Source organism: Chiloscyllium plagiosum, unplaced genomic scaffold, assembly GCF_037043375.1.
Source record: "Chiloscyllium plagiosum isolate Xiang-an unplaced genomic scaffold, Cpla_swu_hap1 HiC_scaffold_49, whole genome shotgun sequence".
Taxonomy (NCBI): Eukaryota; Metazoa; Chordata; class Chondrichthyes; order Orectolobiformes; family Hemiscylliidae; genus Chiloscyllium; species Chiloscyllium plagiosum.
The window spans coordinates 13,325,510-13,344,644 of NW_028270187.1; the positions used below are offsets into that span (position 1 = coordinate 13,325,510).

The following is a 19,135-nucleotide window of genomic DNA, read 5'->3' on the forward strand; positions in this document are numbered from 1 at the left end:
TGCATTCATTAAAATTTGAAATGAGTAGAAGGAACAAATAGGAAAGGGCGTCATCGGTTAGATTCAAGAATTGAGTCAACAGCTGAAACTATGACGAAACTGGAGATTTGGAATAAGTAAAATGTCATCTGATCAACTTATATTATTCGATCAGGAGGGCAGAGGATCAAAAGCACCATTATAGTGGAAGTGCCATTGACCTTGAAATTCGAAGCAGAGAAAACTGATATAGGCCAGGCTATGTCAAAGACTCTCAGCAGCACAATTCTTTAGATCCTCGCAATCAGAAATTAACCCAATATCCCATTAATTCCGTTCATTCCAATTTTGCCAAATTCCATGATAAACACAAGTTATCAAATGAAGTGTGGTGACTGGATAAAATGCTAATTGTGTAATCACAATATTGTGTTCATTACACCAAGTGAACATCGACAATAAGACGAAGCAGAAGAAAATGGAAACAATGTCTTCAAAATAGCTTTCTTCTAAAATTTGCTAAGTGGAAGAAGAATACAGGCGAAATTCCGAGGTGTCCTATGGAAACAAGTCTAACATGGAACCATAGAGGTCCCAATAGCAAGAACATTGGAGTGTTTAACCGGATTGTTCAGAGATGTAATTTCCAAAAAAAAATCTTAAACAGGATCAATGTCAGCAAACGGCAAGACTTTTCACTCCTGGACATGACCTCATGTACAAGCGGTGATTTGCAGTGGAAATGATGCCTGTCTGCCATTAGCAGTTACTTGAGGGAATTAATCGAAATTTCAGCCTGAGGCATATTGTCTATCAATGGCGATTCTGTTCATTAAGATATTAAGGATACAAGTTAACCTGAATATATTTGTAGAGTCCAAGGGCACATGTTCACAAATATAAGAAAAAAAAAACTTTCTCCAATAGTTTCCAATCTCTGGAGGGAATTGTCACACTTGTCGTGGGGATGTCGAAAAAGAAAATATGTTGAGCGTTCAAAAGCATGCAAATTGAAATGAACTGTCCGAGTAGAGAAGCAAGGCTGCCATGCAATGTTGAATAAGTATAAGATATTTAACGACGGACTTTCACCAGGTTTAACATCTGGAGGTTTAACAAAAGTAATATTTGACAACACGAGAATAACTCTTTCCCGTGAGTGGCTTATTCACACAAATACAAAAGGGAATAAGCAAAAGAAAGTGGTCATAACATCTGTACTGTAATCATCGCCATAACATATAATAGTACTGGGAGGGTAGCAATCTTATTCTGAATTCAACGCAGAACATAAAACAAGGCCAGTGAGCTATGGAATAATTTGCACAATTCATTTGGTACTAAATATGATTTTACTCCAATTCAAATATGCCATAGACACAACTCGAAATAATGCAACAGAGTAAATTCAGTTAAATAGAAAAGGTAAATTTGCCAATCCTAATATATTGAATGTAGTGAATAAATAAATTAAAGAATATAAAATCACATGGAAACAAGAGTGGGGAATTCAGCTACTGGACCTTGTTGAATAATTTAATGAAGTCACGGATAATCTATATCCCCATATGCCTGTATTTAGCCCATTTCCCTTATTACCTTCAATTAATTAAAAAAAACACTGTCTCGGATGTAAAAGTAGCAAGTGATCTAGCAGTTGCTCCCGTTTTGGGAAAAAAGTCCCAAGCCTCTATCATTTTTATGTATAAATGTGCTTCATAACTTTTCTCCTGAACAGTCTAGATCTGATACAGCAGATATAGATCTAATTCCTGAGGTACTTCAGTAAGAATTGAGAATCACATCAGTACTTATCAAAGTTATACCATTGATAAGCTTTTTACTGAACAGTTTTCACCTGCTGATTGAAATGGGCCATTCTCAAACTTATATTAAAAAAAAAGTTCAACCTCATATTCACACAAGTGTAATGGTCATAAATCATGCTTACCAGGAACACCAATGAAAGCGAGTATTGGGTAATATATCTTCTCAGCGCTGTACAGTTTTTGGAGCATTCTTTGCGCGCAGTTTTAAGTCCTTGGGCGCTGTAGCTAAGCTCTCTGTCAAGAGACTGAGTTATTTCACCCGGAGAGCTTCTCAGTTATATCATTAAGGGAGTCAAGGGAATATTGAAATTGCATCATCATTCCATGTTCTTTTAATTTTGAACAAACAACTTACAAAACTGAATACATTTGTGATGTGACATAGCAGAGATTTTTCTAATGCTGAATTAAAAACATCTTATACCCCTTCACCTTCCTTCAATAGTACAAAATGTGGATACATATTGTCTGATAAGTACTTTACGAAATTTATTAGGAAGTCAAATGGAGCATTGCTTTATAATAAGAAGCAATGGTTTTATTTTAAATTGCAGATCTACAGACGTTGGTGAGACAATATTTGCTCTACCATATTTACTTTGAATCCCTATTTTGAAAAGAATACAACGAAAGAAATTCAGACTTGGAGGTAGAGCATTTGTTGTGTGTAAAAAGACCAGAGCACACGATACACATACATAGTGGACATCAACAAATGCGATGCTTTGCAAGGGTGCATATCAGAACGATGGTTCATATTGTGGAGGAAACTAAAGTACAGTGACATTTAAGATTCAAGAACGTATTTTTCTCTGTCTTAAGTGCACTCCATTACTTGGCAACTACAATTTTCTGTGGTAATTAGTTCCATAGATTCATCACCATCTAGCTGAAGAAATTCCTCCTCATTTCAAATCTAAAGTGTTGTCTACTCACTCATAGTGTCTGTGCTTGTGAAATAATCTTTTTTCACGGACAGTCTCTCTAGGACACTCAGTGCTTTGTATGTTTCAATGAGAGCCCCTTCATCCTTCTAAACTCCACGGAGACTCCAAAGTTCTCAACTGCTCTACATATGACAAGCAATTCGTCCCCCGATTATTCTTGTACAATTCCTCTGACCCCTTCCAATACCAGCACTTTGTTATTTAGATACGAGCCCAATGCTGCTCGCAACATTTCAAATGCAGTCTGACTAGAACCCTGCACAAAAACTGCAGTACAACTCTACTGTAGTATTCTTGTGCAATTGAAACGTATGTGAACATTGCATTTGTTTTCCTAACTGCCAACTGAACTGGCATCTTAACCTTAATGGAATCCTGAACCAGGTCACTGAAATCCCATTGTGTTTCAGAATTCTGAAGCCTTTGCCAATTTAGAAAACAATCTACTTATCTATTCTTCCTAACATATAAATAATCTCGCACTTTTCCATATTGCATTGCGTAGACCACTTCTGTGCCCAAATTCTAAATTGTCCGAGTCCTTCCACAGCCTCTTGGCTTCCTCAAAATTCACCTCCAGCAATGTTTGCAGCATCGGCAATAATGCCCCCAGTTCCTTCATCCAGTCTCAGGCTATTGGTTTCATCTCGAATGTGTCTTCCTCCTTTCAACTGCTTTCTGCTTACAATTACAGGGATAACAATGAATCATCTTGAATCGTCTTGTCTTCCACTTCCAACTAGATGTTTATGGTGCTATCTTGTTATTACAGGGTTAACAATGAATCATAACTAGATAGCACCATAAAGATCTAGTTGGAAGTGGAAGACAAGACGAGAGACAAAGAGGCAAGAGGTGATTCATCGAAAACGCTGCAATACGCCCCATTATGCCATGGATTGAATTGAATTGAATTGAACAACTTGTTTTCACGTATTCTCAGTGATATACAGTGAAAAGTATACTATTGCAATAATCCTGCACCATGTTGAGATACTTAAATAGAGTTCATCTTCAGCAGCTGGTGTGCCAAGCACTGCTCCCGGAATTCTGCAAGCTGTTGGTGAAATTTCCATTCTAGGCAGACTCAGACAAGGTCCCCACTTGGGCCATCGTGCTGCGGCAGTTGACAACCGACCATCGCTGCCGAGAGTCCATGCTCTGCCAACTCTACAGCTGAAACTTCGCTTCCAACCCAGGAATCCACTCTTTGGGCCGACAACACTTGGAGTACACACTCCACTATCGCTGAAAGCCATGAATACCCAGCCTCCAACTCTTTAATGGCAATGACAAAATCAGCTACAGACGAGCAACTCACTTGCTCAAAATTCAACTAATGCTTCTGAACTAAGCAGAATGGGAACCATTTGTTCTGCACATCAGCTCCTTCTCCATATCCCGACGTCACAATAGTAACTGTGGCACACAGAGACTTCCCACATTCCCATATATTGAATGGAAATATTTCCTTTGAACAAATAGATTTATCTTTGTAATGTTTGTACAAAGCATCGATTATCTTCAAACCTGTGGTGTTGCGAAATGTGTTCATCATCTCAAAACGAAAATGACACAGACTTACAAACTTGCCTGTGTTATCACTGGTATGTTCTCGCTGATTTGACTAGAGTAGGGTTTAACACGAGAAATGAATCTTTCAGATTGCATGTCTTTAACCAGTTGTGATCTGGAAGCAATTAGTTGCAAAAGAAGAGGAGAGTGCCTGTATTCCTTCGTCAATATATCGATGATCCAGTACTGACACCACACATATTTGCTGCAGGAAGAGAATGATCTAAGGCTGAGTGCAGATTCAAAGACAGCTAATCTGTGACCGTCATCCCATTTCAGTCAATAACTTACCATAATTTGAAACAGAAATTACATTCCCTTCCAGTGCAGAAGAAGAATCATAGATTCATGGTATGGAATGGATGGAATGCACACGATGCTGTCTGGGTGCATTAAAAAAACTTCATGTGACTGCTAAATTTCATGATTCGAACTCCTATTTTGACTGTGTATTAACCCATGCTGCTCTGCGAACAGCTGCTGAAGAGAAATAAGCGATGGCATTATTTTATACAGAGCGAAACCAGACAATTTGTGGATTCATTTTCTCCAAAATACATAAAATACACGAAGACTTATGATAAAGTGAATTAATGGGCGCCCATAGACTTGGAACTCTCAGGTGGGATAGGTTTTTTTTCCTTCTTCACCTCGGTGTTCCCTGTCATTCATCACTCTAAGAATAAATTTTATCTCCCATAGGATTTAGGAATTCCATGTATGAATGTTATTGTCAATTTGATGCAATTATGCAAGCTATAGTTGAAAATAATTGAGTGTGGCATTTTCAATTCGTGTTCACGTTTGGAAGATAACAAACTGCTCCAAAAGCCCACTTCATCAAAGCAAAACTAAAATAAGATCAAAAATTGGATATGATCCTGGGATGGTGCATATCACATTCCTTACTGTGGTAGTAGGTATGCCACAACCAAATGTATTGTGTCAAATTCAGAACATGGACTCTATGACTCTAATTACACTTGCTAACATTCAGCAACAGAGGCTGGGTCTTCGGTTACAGGAGGGTACATTCGAATGATTTGGGAGGTTGGTGAGCCTTTGCTCTTTCTTTGCGTTCTTCATTGTATTGTGGGATCTCAAACATACCAATAATCCATGGAAAACTTACTTTCATTACTTTTCTTCTTTCAATTTCAAGCAGCGGCAACACAGATTTTATGTCCTGGAGAATGTGACATAGACACCGTCCAGCAGTAGTGAAGGGGAAGGATTATCGGGGTTCGTCATACCAAGCAGTCACATCGCTTTGGGACAACACTCAAGAAAGTGTTGTTAATTCCATCTCAACTAATAAAAAAATGACCGAGTAGAACAACTTGGGTATATAAATAAATATGATCAGATCGCATTAACTGAGATATGGCTGCAGAATGATCTAATTTCGCACTTAAGTATTGAAGGGTGTACATCATTTCGGAAGACCTAGAAAGTACAAAGGAGTGGCTCTGTTAATTAAAGACGATATGACCACAATAGCAAATGATTATGTAAATGAAGAAAGCCATCATGAACATATCGTCTGTACAAATGAGGAACATTAAATGGAAAATATCAATTGCGGGCATTGAATACAGGAGCAGGTTTAAAAAATGCAATTTTAAAGATAGAGGAGCATGTTGATGGTGAGAGCCGAGGAGATACGCAATTCAGAAGGACTATTGCCAGAAAAAGTGGTAATACATGGAATTCATGCTGTAACCCGTTCCATAGTGTAAAATGAGGTTGCGGTGTCCGTTCAAACGTAATGAAGCGTTGGTGGGAGTAAGAGAGAAACTCCCGCTTCCAGAAATAGATATGTCGTTGGTGAAGATATGGTGGAATCACAGATGGGTGTGATGTGTACTGTGATTGAAAAGCCAGTGGAAAATCAGGAAACGAAAATATATCCTCGTATTTTTCCTGACTGTGAACTAACAAGTTCACAGGCAGGTTGAAGCAGGAGGATAAAACAAAGTACAAAGATAAGGACATTAAAGTTCCATTATCAAAACCATGTTGGATCAAATGGTTGAGACAACAAAAAAAAATGCAGGTGGAGGAGAAAGTGATATTTTTCGTTCAGAGAAATTATTTGAAGTAAAATAGAAAGATGAAAAAACTAAAGCAGTTGTACCAAAAAGCGCCAGTTAAGAACTATCTCAGTGTTGCTCACAATGTTACTATCTTAAAATCGATGTCTTGATACGGAACTATTCAGGCCGATGAGAAATGGCAGAAGTTCATCAAACTGTATTACCAATGGGTTCTAAAAAGATGTTGCAGGTAGTACCTGTAGGAGATCTTTTGCGAGTAAGAAAAACTCAAACCAGAGGCAAAAACATTTTATTGGACTATACTGCAGAAATGTAGTTAAATTTCTCTGAACATGTCGTATACGTCAGACAATTGGAAAACCGCTACCAGCACCCTTAATACTCATTCTCGTATTTGGGGAAACTTTTACAAGAGACTTAACTGATTGCATAGGAACCCGACCCAAAACAAAAGTGAGTGCGAATCAATAGCTGATCACCAGAATGCACTTGTCCAATTCAAATCCATAATCCCAGGGAGTAGGAAAACGATGGCATAAAATATTAAAAATTGTGTTCAGAGTTTACAGTCAGGACTATCCAGAGGATGTTTTCCTTTGTTCAGTGATAGGATGAGGCGCTACCAGTAAGTTTGGCACTTATTGCCCACCCCAAAGAACAGTTAAGATTCAGCCACATTGCTGGAGATGTGGAGTGACACATAGTCTAGATCAGGTGACGATGGCAGTTTCCTTCCCAAAAGGATGCTAGTATGGGGATAAGGCATTCCATTAATACGTTTTGCATTTGTAGATGCACGAAATGAATACACCAAATTCAGTCCATTTGAATTAATTTTGGGGCATGAGCTAAGAGGACCAATTAATTTACTTGAGAAATTGATTCGTCAGTTTTCAGAGAGCACATATTTGGTGTATGTCTCTAATTTTAGGGAAAGGTTAAATGGAACAGTGATTTGATTAAACAACATTTAAAATTAGCACAACATGTTTTGAAATAGAAGGCGACCAAGAATTTCTTTTTTTAAAACTCACCATGTTAGTGGTGGAGATAATGTTTCATTTTTAAGAGGTAAAATGGCAATTTCCATTTCTTGAAAATGAAACGGATATTAAAGGAAGGGCTGCTCACTACAGCTATATAGTGCTGCTTATATTGGGTTTGTTATTTAGAGCTTTGTTGTCATATTTTGAAGAAAAAATGGTTAATTGCAGAGAAGTTTCAGACGATTCATTTTTTCCCTCATAAATGGTTGAAGATATATAACTGACTTATTCAAAGTTGTAATAGATTTATTGTTATGTGATATGTAGAAAATTGAAAAGGGGCAAACAACAGATTTATTTCAAGCCCCATTAACCGATACACCATGATTTTATGAAAGAACTGGTTCACCAGTGCTGCTTTTTAAAACTATCCAACATTTATTCCTATGTCTTGCGTGATTCTTTTGATCTTCCAGACATAAATTCGACAAAACCAAATGCCTGATACAGATTGACCCAAGACTCAATTGTACTGCTGTAATGTCTGATTTAACCTTCTCCCACTCAAACTGCAGACTGAAAACTAACAGATTAAGGCCACTGCCTTCAATATTATTTTAAGTTTCTAATCATGTCTGCTTCATTGTACATTACGGAAAACCGAATTGCCTGTTTACTAGTGGGGTCCACTAGTAAACAAATCCATACACATTCTATTAATTGTTTTTTTTTACTTGGTTATTGCAATGGTATCGTTCGTACACGCCTTTTCTAACTCCGGATTTACTCCCAGTTCATGACGACGGACTAGTTGATACCTAACTCCCATTATGGTTCATTTTCCTTTGTGAATCCTTAGCTCTACCCACACAGATTCTGTGACTCCTGGCTCTATTTCACTTCCTGCCATAGATTTAATTTTAATTTTTATTGAAAATGGAACACAGCAACACTCCTTTTCGCCTTTCTCTCTCGTTCTCTCTGATTTTCTCTCTCTACCTATCTACCCATAGTCAGACATGTCACGCGTTTCCTTTTCGGAAGCAAGTCCCAACTTTCCCATTGTTTTAACATCAGTCTCGTGTTGCACATAAAATGTGTCAATTTGGTAAGGCGAACTGTGGAGTAAAAAAGCATTGAAGTTGAAATTTCCAGTTTAGCAAAAATCAATCCATGGAACAAGAAAATCACTTAATTCTGGCATTGAAGTTTTCAGCGATTCCAAAATCAGTCGTTTTTCAATTAATACTCAGTCTTTTGCCAGCATGCCTTACTGAATATCTGTGTGGCTGCATCAGAAAATAACAGGATCCCTTGCTGTTTCAATGCTCCTAATTGTGTAATTCTAGCTGGTGTAGTGAAATCAACGATTAAAGATATTTAAATACAATACTAAACCCAAATCATTCTATTACTACAGTTAGATTTATAGTTACGCTTTTACTCATAATCAATGGAAGATATCAATGGATTTGAAGCTAAATTACATCTCCCCTTTGCTCGTCTATCTCTCAGAATTTCCTCTTGAATTTTAAAAGAATTTTCTCCTGTACCGGATACTTGGCTGTGAGAAAATCTATTTTAGTGAATTTGCCTCTGCCAAGTCTGTGTTTATGGGATTTTGGTAGACTCACAAGTTGGTGTTTAATGATTAAATGATCTGTTATTGTGTTAAGTTTTGCAATAGAGCTAAGTTATTCCAATTTTTTCTTTGTTTTGTTGAATTTTAAATACTGTGTTTGAATAAAGACTTTTTTTTAAAAGTTGTTAGTTTGACCAATCAAATTGCCTGTGATTTGCCTCCTAAATGAAGGTACGTTACGGTCTAGGCTATTTCCTTTATATATTTTGAGGAGGTTTGGTCTGGTCTATAATACAAGGCTACATGCACTGGTCCTGCTGCTTTCTCACAGTCGTTATTAAATGTTGGCAGAACGCACAACATCACTTCAAACATTGTTACAGCTCCATTGACTAGCTCGAGATTTGCAATAAAATGCAGCATTACAAAATTTCTTATAGCTGTGCATATTATGTTTTAATGATCCAAAGAACTGAATTAAACAGACAAATAAACATTTTTTCAGCTGTTTATTGGATTTGCTCTGGGTCATAGCGTAAATAAATGTATTTGTGCAGCAGCTCATCAACAAATTATGCAGAAAAATCTTTACTTTTCCAAAGTATAACATTCTTCTCCATATCGAATATACCACTAATAGTAACCATAAAAGAATGAAATTTGCGGAGAGTGTAAACATTAAAATAATAGATTTCCTACAATGTGCTACGTGGACGTTATGAGACAAAATGTTATGATGTTCGACAAAATATATTGATCTGTAAACATAAAATATCGGATAATGTTCTTTATGCAACTCATGACAGTCACTATTCCCAGCATCACAGCTACAGTTTTCTCAGTGCAATATTTATGTTTCATCTATATAAGTCAGTGTCTTCTCAACCCGAGATCCTACTTTTGTAGGGCCTCCCACCCAACCACCTCCTGTAACCTTAAAGACCGGGAACACGTCAGGCAAGCAACTCGTTTTTACTTTGTGACCAAGGGACGAGCAAGGATGGCAGTGCAGGAAGAGCAATGTTCCTCCTGCATGATGTTTGAGGTCAGGGACGCCGATAGTGTCCCATCCAAGAACATCTGCAGGAAGTACACCCAACTCTCGCCTCCTCCAAGACCGTGTTAGGGAACTGGAGCGTGAGCTGGATGAACTTCGGATCATTCGGGAGGCAGAGACAGTAATAGAGGGGGTTACAAAGAGGTAGTTACTTCGAGGCATGAAGAACGCTGGGTGACTGTTCAAAAGGGGAAAAAGCAGTCAGTGCAGGGATCCCCTGTGGTCGTTACCCTGAAAAACATGTATACCGTTTTGGATACTGTTGAGGGGGCGACTTACTAGGGACAAGCAGTGGGGACGGGTCTCTGGCACAGAACCTGTCTGTGTTGCACAGAAGGGAAGGAGGGAAAAGAGGAGAATGTTAGTCATTGGGGACTCTATACTTAGAGGCTCAGATCGAAGGTTTGTAGGGAACGACCGAGACTTGCGGTTGGTGTGTTGCCTCCCGGGTGCCAGGGTCTGTGATGTCTCGGATTGTATCTTTGGGGTCCTGAGGGGAGAGGGAGCCCAGCCTCAAGTCTTTGTCCATATAGATACCAATGAAATAGGTAGAAAGAGGAATAGGTATGTAAGGCAGGATTTCAGGGAGCTAGGGAGGAAGCTGAGAGCTAGAACAAACAGAGTTGTTATCTCTGGACTTTTGCCCATGCCACGTGATAAGGAGGCAAGGAATAGGGAGAGATATCAGATAAACGCGTCGCTGCAAGGATGGTGCAGGAGGGAGGGTTTTAGGTTTTTGGATAATTGGGGCTTGTTCTCGAGAAGGTGGGACTTGTACAAACTGGACGCTCTTCACTTGAACCAGAGGGGTACTAATATCCTGGGTGGGAAATTTGTTGGTGCTATTCGGATGGGTTTAAACTAGCTCAGCAGGGGAATGGGAACCGCAGGTGTAACTGCAGTGCACAGGAGGATGAGAGTAAGAAGGACAGGGACAGGATTGCAGGGTCACAGGAATGTGCTGGCAGACTGCAAAGTGGTTTGAAGTGTGTTTACTTCAACACCAGAAGTATCCGAAATAAGGTAGGTGATCTTGCAGCATGGATAGGTACTTGGGACTTCGATGTTGTGGCCATTTCGGAGACATGGATAGAGAAGGGTGAGGAATGGATGTTGCAGGTTCCAGTTTTTAGATCTTTCATTAAAAACAGGCAAAGTGGTAAAAGAGGGGGAGGCGTGGCCTTGTTAGTCAAAGATAGTATAACTGAGGTAGTGTGGGCTGAGGTTATAAACAAGAAAGGAAAGGTCATATTTTTTGGAGTTTTTCATAGGCCTCCGCAGCGTTCCAGGGAGGTGGAAGTGAGGATTAGCAACATTATTCTGCGTAAGAGTGAAAGGAACAGGGTGGTCATTATGGGGGATTTTAACTTTCCTTACATTAATTGAAACTGTTATAGCTCTAGTACGTCAGTTGGATCAGTTTTTCTCCAATGTATACAGGAGGGTTTCTTGACACAGTATGTCGAAGGGCCGACACGAGGGGAGGCCGCACTGGATCTGGTGCTTGGTAATGAACCAGGCCAGGTGTTCGATTTAGTTGCAGGTGTGCACTTTGGAGAGAGTGACCATAATTCAGTTACTTTTAGTTTAGCGTTGGAAAGGGATAGGTACATGCCACAGGGTCGGAGTTATCGATGGGGCAAGGGCAATTATAATGCGATTAGGCAAGAATTAGGATACATAGAATGGGGTAGCAAAATGCAGGGGATGAAGACAATCGAAATGTGGAGCTGGTTTAAAGAACAGATAGTGTGTGTCCTTCATAGATATGTCCCTGTCAGGCAGGGAGGAAGTGATAAGGTAAGGGAACTGTGGTTTACTACAGAAATTGCATCTGGGGTTAAGAAGAAGAAAGAGGCTTATGTGTTAATGAGGCAAGATAGTACAGATGAGGCGATGGAGAGTTCAGATCAGCTAGGAAGGATTTAAAGAGAGAGTTAAGAAGAGCAAAGAGAGGTCACGAGCAGTCTCCAGCAAATATGATAAAGGAGAACCCTAATGCTTTCTAAAGGTATGTGAGGAATAAAAGGATGATTAGGGTAGGAATAGGACCAGTTAAAGACAGAATCGGTGTTCATTCAGGAAAAGGATAATATTGTAGAGGAGAAGAATGAGGTACGAGATATTAGACTAGAAAGGATGGAGGTTAGTTACGCACAGGTGTTATCAATTTTAGAAGGAGTGAAAGTAGACAAGTCCCTTGGGCCGGATGGGATTTATCCGAGGATTCTCTGGGAAGCTATGGAGGAGATAGCAGAGCGTTTGGCTTTGATATTTGAGTCGTCATAATCTACATGTTTATTACCTGAGGACTGGAGGACTGAAGGGCAGCAGAGATGACCCAGTTAATTATGAACCAGTGAGCCTTACTTCTATTCTAGGAAAGGTTTCGGAAAGGATAATGAGAGATAAGATTTATAATCATCTAGCAAGCAACAATTTGATTTCAGATATTCAACATGGTTTCGTCAAGGGCAGGTCGTGTCTCACAAACGTCATTGAGTTTTTGAAGAAGGTAACCCAGCATGTAGATGAGGGTAGGGCAGTTGATGTGGTATACTTGTACTTCAGTAAAGCCTTTGATAAGGTTCCACATGATAGGCGAATGGAGAAAACGCAGATGCATGGAATTGAGGGTGATTTAGCAGTTTGGATTAGAAACTGGAATTCTGGAAGAAGGCAGCGAGTGGTGGTTGATGGAAAATATTCAATCTGGAGTCCAGTTACTAGTGGTGTGTAACAAGGATCTGTTTTGGAACCACTGCTGTTTGTCATTTTTATAAGTGACTTAGACGCAGGCACAGGTAGATGGATTAGTAAATTTGCCGATGACACTAAAGTCGGTGAAGTAGTGGACAGTTTGGAAGAATATTATAGATTGCAGGGGGACTTGGACAAATTGCAGAATTGGGCTAACAGGTGGCAAATTGAGTTCAATCCAGCTAAATGTGAGGCGATGCACTTGGGAAGAATAACAAGATGACAGAGTACTTCGTCAATGGAAAGATTCATGGTAGTGTGGATGTGCAGAGGGATATTGGAGTCCATGGACATAGATCACTGAAAGTTGCCACCCAGGTTGATAGTGCTGTTTAGAAGGCATACGTTGTGTTAGGTTTCATTGGTAGAGGGATTGAGTTCTGGAACCGCAATATCATGCTGAAACTATACAAAATGTTGGTGTGGCCACACTTGTACAGTTCTGCTCGCTCCATTACAGAAAGGATGTGGAAGCATTGGAAAAGGTGCAGAGGAGATTTACCAGTCGCCTGGTCTGGAGGGAAGGTCTTATGAGGAAAGGCTGAGAGATTTGGATATGTTCTCATTGGATAGAAGAAACCTAAGGGGGGATTTGATAGAGACATACAAGATGATCAGAGGATTAGATAGAGTAGACAGAGAAAGACTTTTTTTCTAGGATGATGACGTCAGCTTGTACGAGAGGGCAAATTGAGGGGTGATGGATTTAAGACAGATGTTAGAGGTAAGTTCTTTACGCAGAGAGTGGTAAGGGCGTGGAATGCCCTACTTGCTAGGGTAGTCAACTCAGTCACATTAGGGAGATTTAAACAATCCATAGATAAGCACATAGATGATCTTGGGATAGTGCGGGGGACGAGCTGAGAACAGTTCACAGATCAGCGCAACATCGAGGGCCGAAGGGCCTGTTCTGCGCTGTATTATTCTATGTTCCATGTTCTGGCAACAAATTGTCACATTGCGACCAAAAGTAAGCCGCAGTAAATCAGACAGAACAATCAGTGGCTCCATAACTTAGGACTGCATGAATATTGCACACACAAATCGAATATCGCAGCTAATAAAATTCTTCATGCAAAATGCATGGAATATGCCTCAGTATCACATCCAGGCTAATAAGCGGAAGTTCTGCCACTGCCGTGGCCACCAGCCATCTAGAAACACATTTGGAGAGACCACATTTTCCCCATGATAGTATTCTAGTTACTATAACGTTAACAGTGTGCAACGGATATAATCAGGGAAATTAGGCTGCGAGCAAAACTACCATATTGTTCGTACAGACACACACTTACAAATGTACTATTGTATTAAAATAATTGTATCATTTAAAGTATATAACAGTATTGATTTATAGTCATGCCCAGTCATTCATTTAAATCCAGATTTCAATAAAATGAATATCGGTGATGAAAACTAGCATATGAACCTGGATATAAATCCCTCTACTTCAGATATTTGGGCTTTTCTGAGATCAGCAGAGTCATCCAAATTATGCAATGTACAGTTATCTAAGCAAGACAGATAGAGTTGGGTTTAGGTAGTCCAACGGTGATGTGACATGTGTCATTCAGAAATATGTTCAATTATGTTCCTCTTGTAGATTAGTATCGTTACAATGTTGCAAATATTGTCTTCTGCGACAGGAAGTTGGTAAATAGCTTGGGTTCGCCCTGGATATTTTGATTTTGATTGAGTGGGGCAGATTTACACAACTGAAAAGCATTTTGGTTTTGCATTCAGTTAGATGGTTGCTGGAGATAAAAACTTTGTGTTCTCTGCTCCCAGAATGAAGAGACAGCACATGAGAATTATAACTATTTCTCTGAATTGCATTTTTGCCAAAGAGTGTGCTCACGGGGGCATGCTGTTAGCATTGGAGTGTTTGATGAGACGTGGTTAAGGAATGTATTACCTTGTTAAGTTTTCCTATAGAATAATATTATGTCAATTGTTGTTGTAATTACACTTCAACCGAATTGTAAGAATAAATTGAGTTTTGATTAAAGCTCAGTGGTGGACAAATCGAATCATATCGGGTAGTCAATACCTTACACTTTCCTTTTGAAAATAAAGAAGCGACTGTCCAGGCAATCTCCAAGAAATACTCTTTTGAATAGGTGGGGTGTCCGGTGTCTGGTCCAATTAGTGATGCAGAGTATAACATGCCTGGAATTTATTTAAACATAATCAAGAACGCATCCTGGACTCGAGAGAGGAAGTGCATCAAGACTGCAAAACAGTTAAATGAGGCATTAGAGAAAGTCCAAAACCAGTGACAATGTCTTGAGAAGCAAAGAGTATGTCAGCTGTAAATTAAGCATAAACAAATCAGATGCACATTCCACAGCTTCCGCCAGAACTGAGTAAGAGATTTGTGAGACTCTGAACGGTACCAAACCCAGAAGTGAGAGGAAGAGATTTAGGATATTAGCGTTGAAATAAGGAGCTCTGCATTTTTTTTTTTGAAATGGTGTATTTATTCATTACTGTCACATTTAACCAGACAGAGTGTACCGTGTTGTCTTGCTTGCCAGACAGACAAAACGTACCGTACAAGGTGCATCAGGGGAACAGAACAGAGTGCAGAGTACAGTGCTACAGCACAGAGACGGTGCAGAAGGAGATTAGAATTAACGTTTTCGGAAACTGGGTGAATTGCAGAACACACAAATAATTCATGAAAATAAGCAGCGGATAATACCGAAGAGACTATATGAAAAGGGCAGTGAGTGCAATTGACAGAGTGCAGGGCTATCAGTTACAGGATAAACAAGCAGTGATGGAAATGTGAGAATCAGTGAGCTAAAGGTCTTATTAAAAGTTAGGGTAAATGTTGAGAAGCAGATCAGGAGATATAAAGCACAGAGAGTGAGTCTCTGATGAGTGACCAAGAAGAACATTGACAAAACCAGTGAGTGTAGAATCAGATATCAACACGATTATCAACAGTGTATTAACAAAGACACTAATAGGAATGTAAGGTAGAGAGAGAACATGTAGAATATGTCGACAAGAGTATCATCAACTGAAAGAGTAAATAATCTGTAGTGAAAATAATACATCAGTTTAGAAAGTTGCTGCAAAGTCAGACCAAATGAACGTAAACAGACCAAGTGTGCCGAGAGTGAAGAAACACGAGGTAGCCAACAGAGAGATTGAGTGTCGAGCCAGGGATCAGTATAACTATCAGCAAGTGAGATTGACAGTAAAATGGGGGCCAAAATAGGACAATCAGCAGACATAGAGAGATACAAAAAGAGAGAGCAATCTTGAACCTCATGAAAGCGTTTGGGGAATCAGTGAGAGATCTGGAGGAACATCATTAGAGATCTTAACTGCAAAATGAGAACCAACAAATAAATTAGCAGAACAAGTCAGCGCAGAATGTCAGACCAAGAGGAAGATCAGCAGAGAGTGAGTGCAAAATAAGAGACAAAATACATCAGCAGTAAGAATGCGAATAGTGAGAGACAAAAAAAATACACTGTACCACCGAAAATTAGTGCACGTTAAGACCAAGAAGAAAATCAACAGAATGTTAGTGTACAGTGAGAAACGAAGAGAAATATCAGTGAGATTGTCTGTAGAAGGTGAAGTAAATGGACGGTCGGCGGAGACAATAAATGTAGAGTGAGAGATTAAGAGGAAACATTAGCAGAGAGATAATGCCGAGAGAGAATTATGCAAAGAGACTGATGATAAACTGGGGAAAAGTAAACCTTATAATGGGGCCAATACGCAGCTGAAAATTGGTTGACTGAGCTGAATGAAGCCCGTCTCATGACAGGGTTTTGAATATAAGGTGGGTAAAGGACATGGAATGCAGTATTAAGGTAATAAAAAATATTGAATTCGATATCGAATCCTGAAAACTGCACAGTGCCTAAGCGGTAAATAAGATGTTGTGGTTCTGTTCGCCGAGCTGGAAGTTTTTGTTGCAAACGTTTCGTCCCCTGGCTAGGCGACATCATCAGTGCTTGGGAGCCTCCTGCGAAGCGCTTCTTTGATGTTTCCTCCAGTGTTTATAGTGGTCTGTCCCTGCCGCTTCCGGTTGTCAGTTTCAGCTGTCCGCTGTAGTGGTTGGTATATTGGGTCCAGGTCGATGTGTTTGTTGATGGAGTTTGTGGATGAATGCCATGCCTCTAGGAATTCCCTGGCTGTTCCCTGTCTGGCTTGCCCTATGATAGTAGTGTTGTTCGACTGGGATGCTATTCTTCCAGTTTGCACTGAACCTCGCTGCAGCAGTGTGACATGCTCGAGACAGCAATGTTGGCCGGGGAGCACACTGATAATTTTGAAGAGGCAGGCATCAGGAAACCAGATGTTGTTTTATGAACAGAACATATATGTTCCACAAAGCAGTCACCCAATCTGTGTTCTTCTACCTACTATAGAATGGATCACACTGCGAGCAATGAATACAGTAGTCGATACTGAGTGTTCTTAAATCACTGTTTCACAATAGTGTGTCTAGAGCCTTGAACAGTGAGAGAGGACAAATCAGATGGGAAACTTGCTCACATCAAAAACAGAAATTGTTGGCAAAAATCAATAGGTGTGGCATTGCCTGGGGAGAAAATCAGGGTTAAAAGAAATTTTAATTTTTTTGTGTGAAATGTTGCACACTCTGCATTTGCATTGGAAGGTGATGTACAAATGTAGGGAGGTATAAGGAGTAAAGTAAGAGTGGACGTGGGTACCCTTGGCAGACCAGGCCCAGTGATATGCTGACAAGAGAGGAAATGAGGAGATGAGTCTGCAGGTGACATCCCACTGGATGTGATGCAAATGGTAGCACAGGAGCCATTGGATGTGGATGTTGGAGGGGTGAAAAGCAAGGACTTGCAGAACCTAGCAATGCTTCCAGAGAGGAGATAACAATATCTAAAGTATATAAAATGGGTCATACATGGGTAACGATCCTCTCAAACATAGTGGCGCTCAGTCTTTACTTGAGGAAAGATATTTCTGAGCTCCACCGCTCCCTTCTCCAACTTTGGAAGGTTACATTTTCAGATTAGATGAGGTGGAGACAGAGAAAGTGGAAGAATTCAACCTAGTCCTTACAGGAAGCTGCGTGAGAGGCTGTATTGGTCAAGACGTCTCTGGTAGCTAATGGTTTGTCGTGGATACACGTAGCTAGCCTATCTCCAGCAACTGATAAGGAGATGTTGATGAAGGTAAGAGAGAAGTCAAAGATAGAATAGAATCATGGAATCCCTACTGTGTGGAAGCAGACCCTTTGGCCCAACAAGTATACACTGACCTCCGAAGAGCTACTCACTCAGACCTATTCCCCTACACTGTTATCCTATACTTTTTCCCTTGACTAATGCATCTAACCTACATATCCCTAAGCAAAATGGGCAATTTAGCATGGCCAATTATCCTAACCTGCACAATTTTGGATTGTGAGAAGAAACTTGAGCATTCGGAGAAATCTCGCGCAGACACAGGGAGAATGTGAAAACTTGACACATCAATCGCCTGAGGTGAGAATCGAACCCGGGTCTCTGGCGCTATGAGGCAGCAGTGCCACTGAGTCACTGTGCCTGATGAAACATGTGAAGGTGAGAACTGGTTGCGCATTGATGTTATTTTTGAATTCCAAACAAGCGAAGGCAGTAGCGCTAATGATGGTATTTATATACCTGAGAAATAGTTGATACCAGAAGTGTTGGCAGAGGAATTAAGAAGGAATGTTCCACATAACCGACAAAGAGGCAGATGTGAGTGGAGCCCATGCTATTATCCATGGTCACACCTTTGAAGTGAGAAACTGAGAGTTGTTAAAAGAGTGGTTCAAACTTTGATGAGCTTGTCCAGGTGGTGGATAATGGTTTTGGATTGGAACAGCTCAGGCTTTCCTTCCGGAAAAAAAAAGATCTCCTCAAAATAATCCTCCTGATGTAAGATGGATATGCAGAGGGGGTGAAATTCTATGATAAAGTGGAGGCGGCTGGTACATGTGAACTACAATTATTGAAACTGAATTAAAACATTAGAGGAACTGCAAACGTAAGTGGGAGGCGATTGGTTTTAGCAAAGAGAATCATGTCAAACCAGTCAAAAACAAAACTTAGTGGGGCAGGAAATGGCAGAGCCAATATTTGTGTATTTGGCCAAAAAGATACAAGTGGGCTGTCTGTGGTTGAGTGAATGTGACTTTGGAGGCTGTGCAAGGTAGGGATGGGAGCGATCTCTAAATGAAATGAAAATAGTGGCATTCATGGACACAGCAACTGATGTTAGATAGTGCGGCCATGTTTTGGGGGAAAATAAAAGAGGTGGCAGAGTGCAGTCACTCTGCTCTAACAATGTAGACATCAGTATATCAGACAACAACCGCACCACCTTTGT

The 19,135-nt window shown here is 40.0% G+C and overlaps 1 protein-coding gene across 1 annotated transcript in view; it reads right to left on the bottom strand.

Annotated features, from left to right (window-relative positions):
- Positions 1 to 1,997, bottom strand: part of LOC148135608 (putative G protein-coupled receptor 139) — a 29,202-nt gene extending 27,205 nt beyond the window's left edge. Inside the window, exon 1 of the mRNA XM_087984607.1 lies at positions 1,931 to 1,997. Coding sequence (XP_087840733.1) covers positions 1,931 to 1,997 — 67 coding nt within the window. The remainder of the gene's footprint in view (positions 1 to 1,930) is intronic.
- Between the last annotated feature and the right edge of the window lie 17,138 nt (positions 1,998 to 19,135).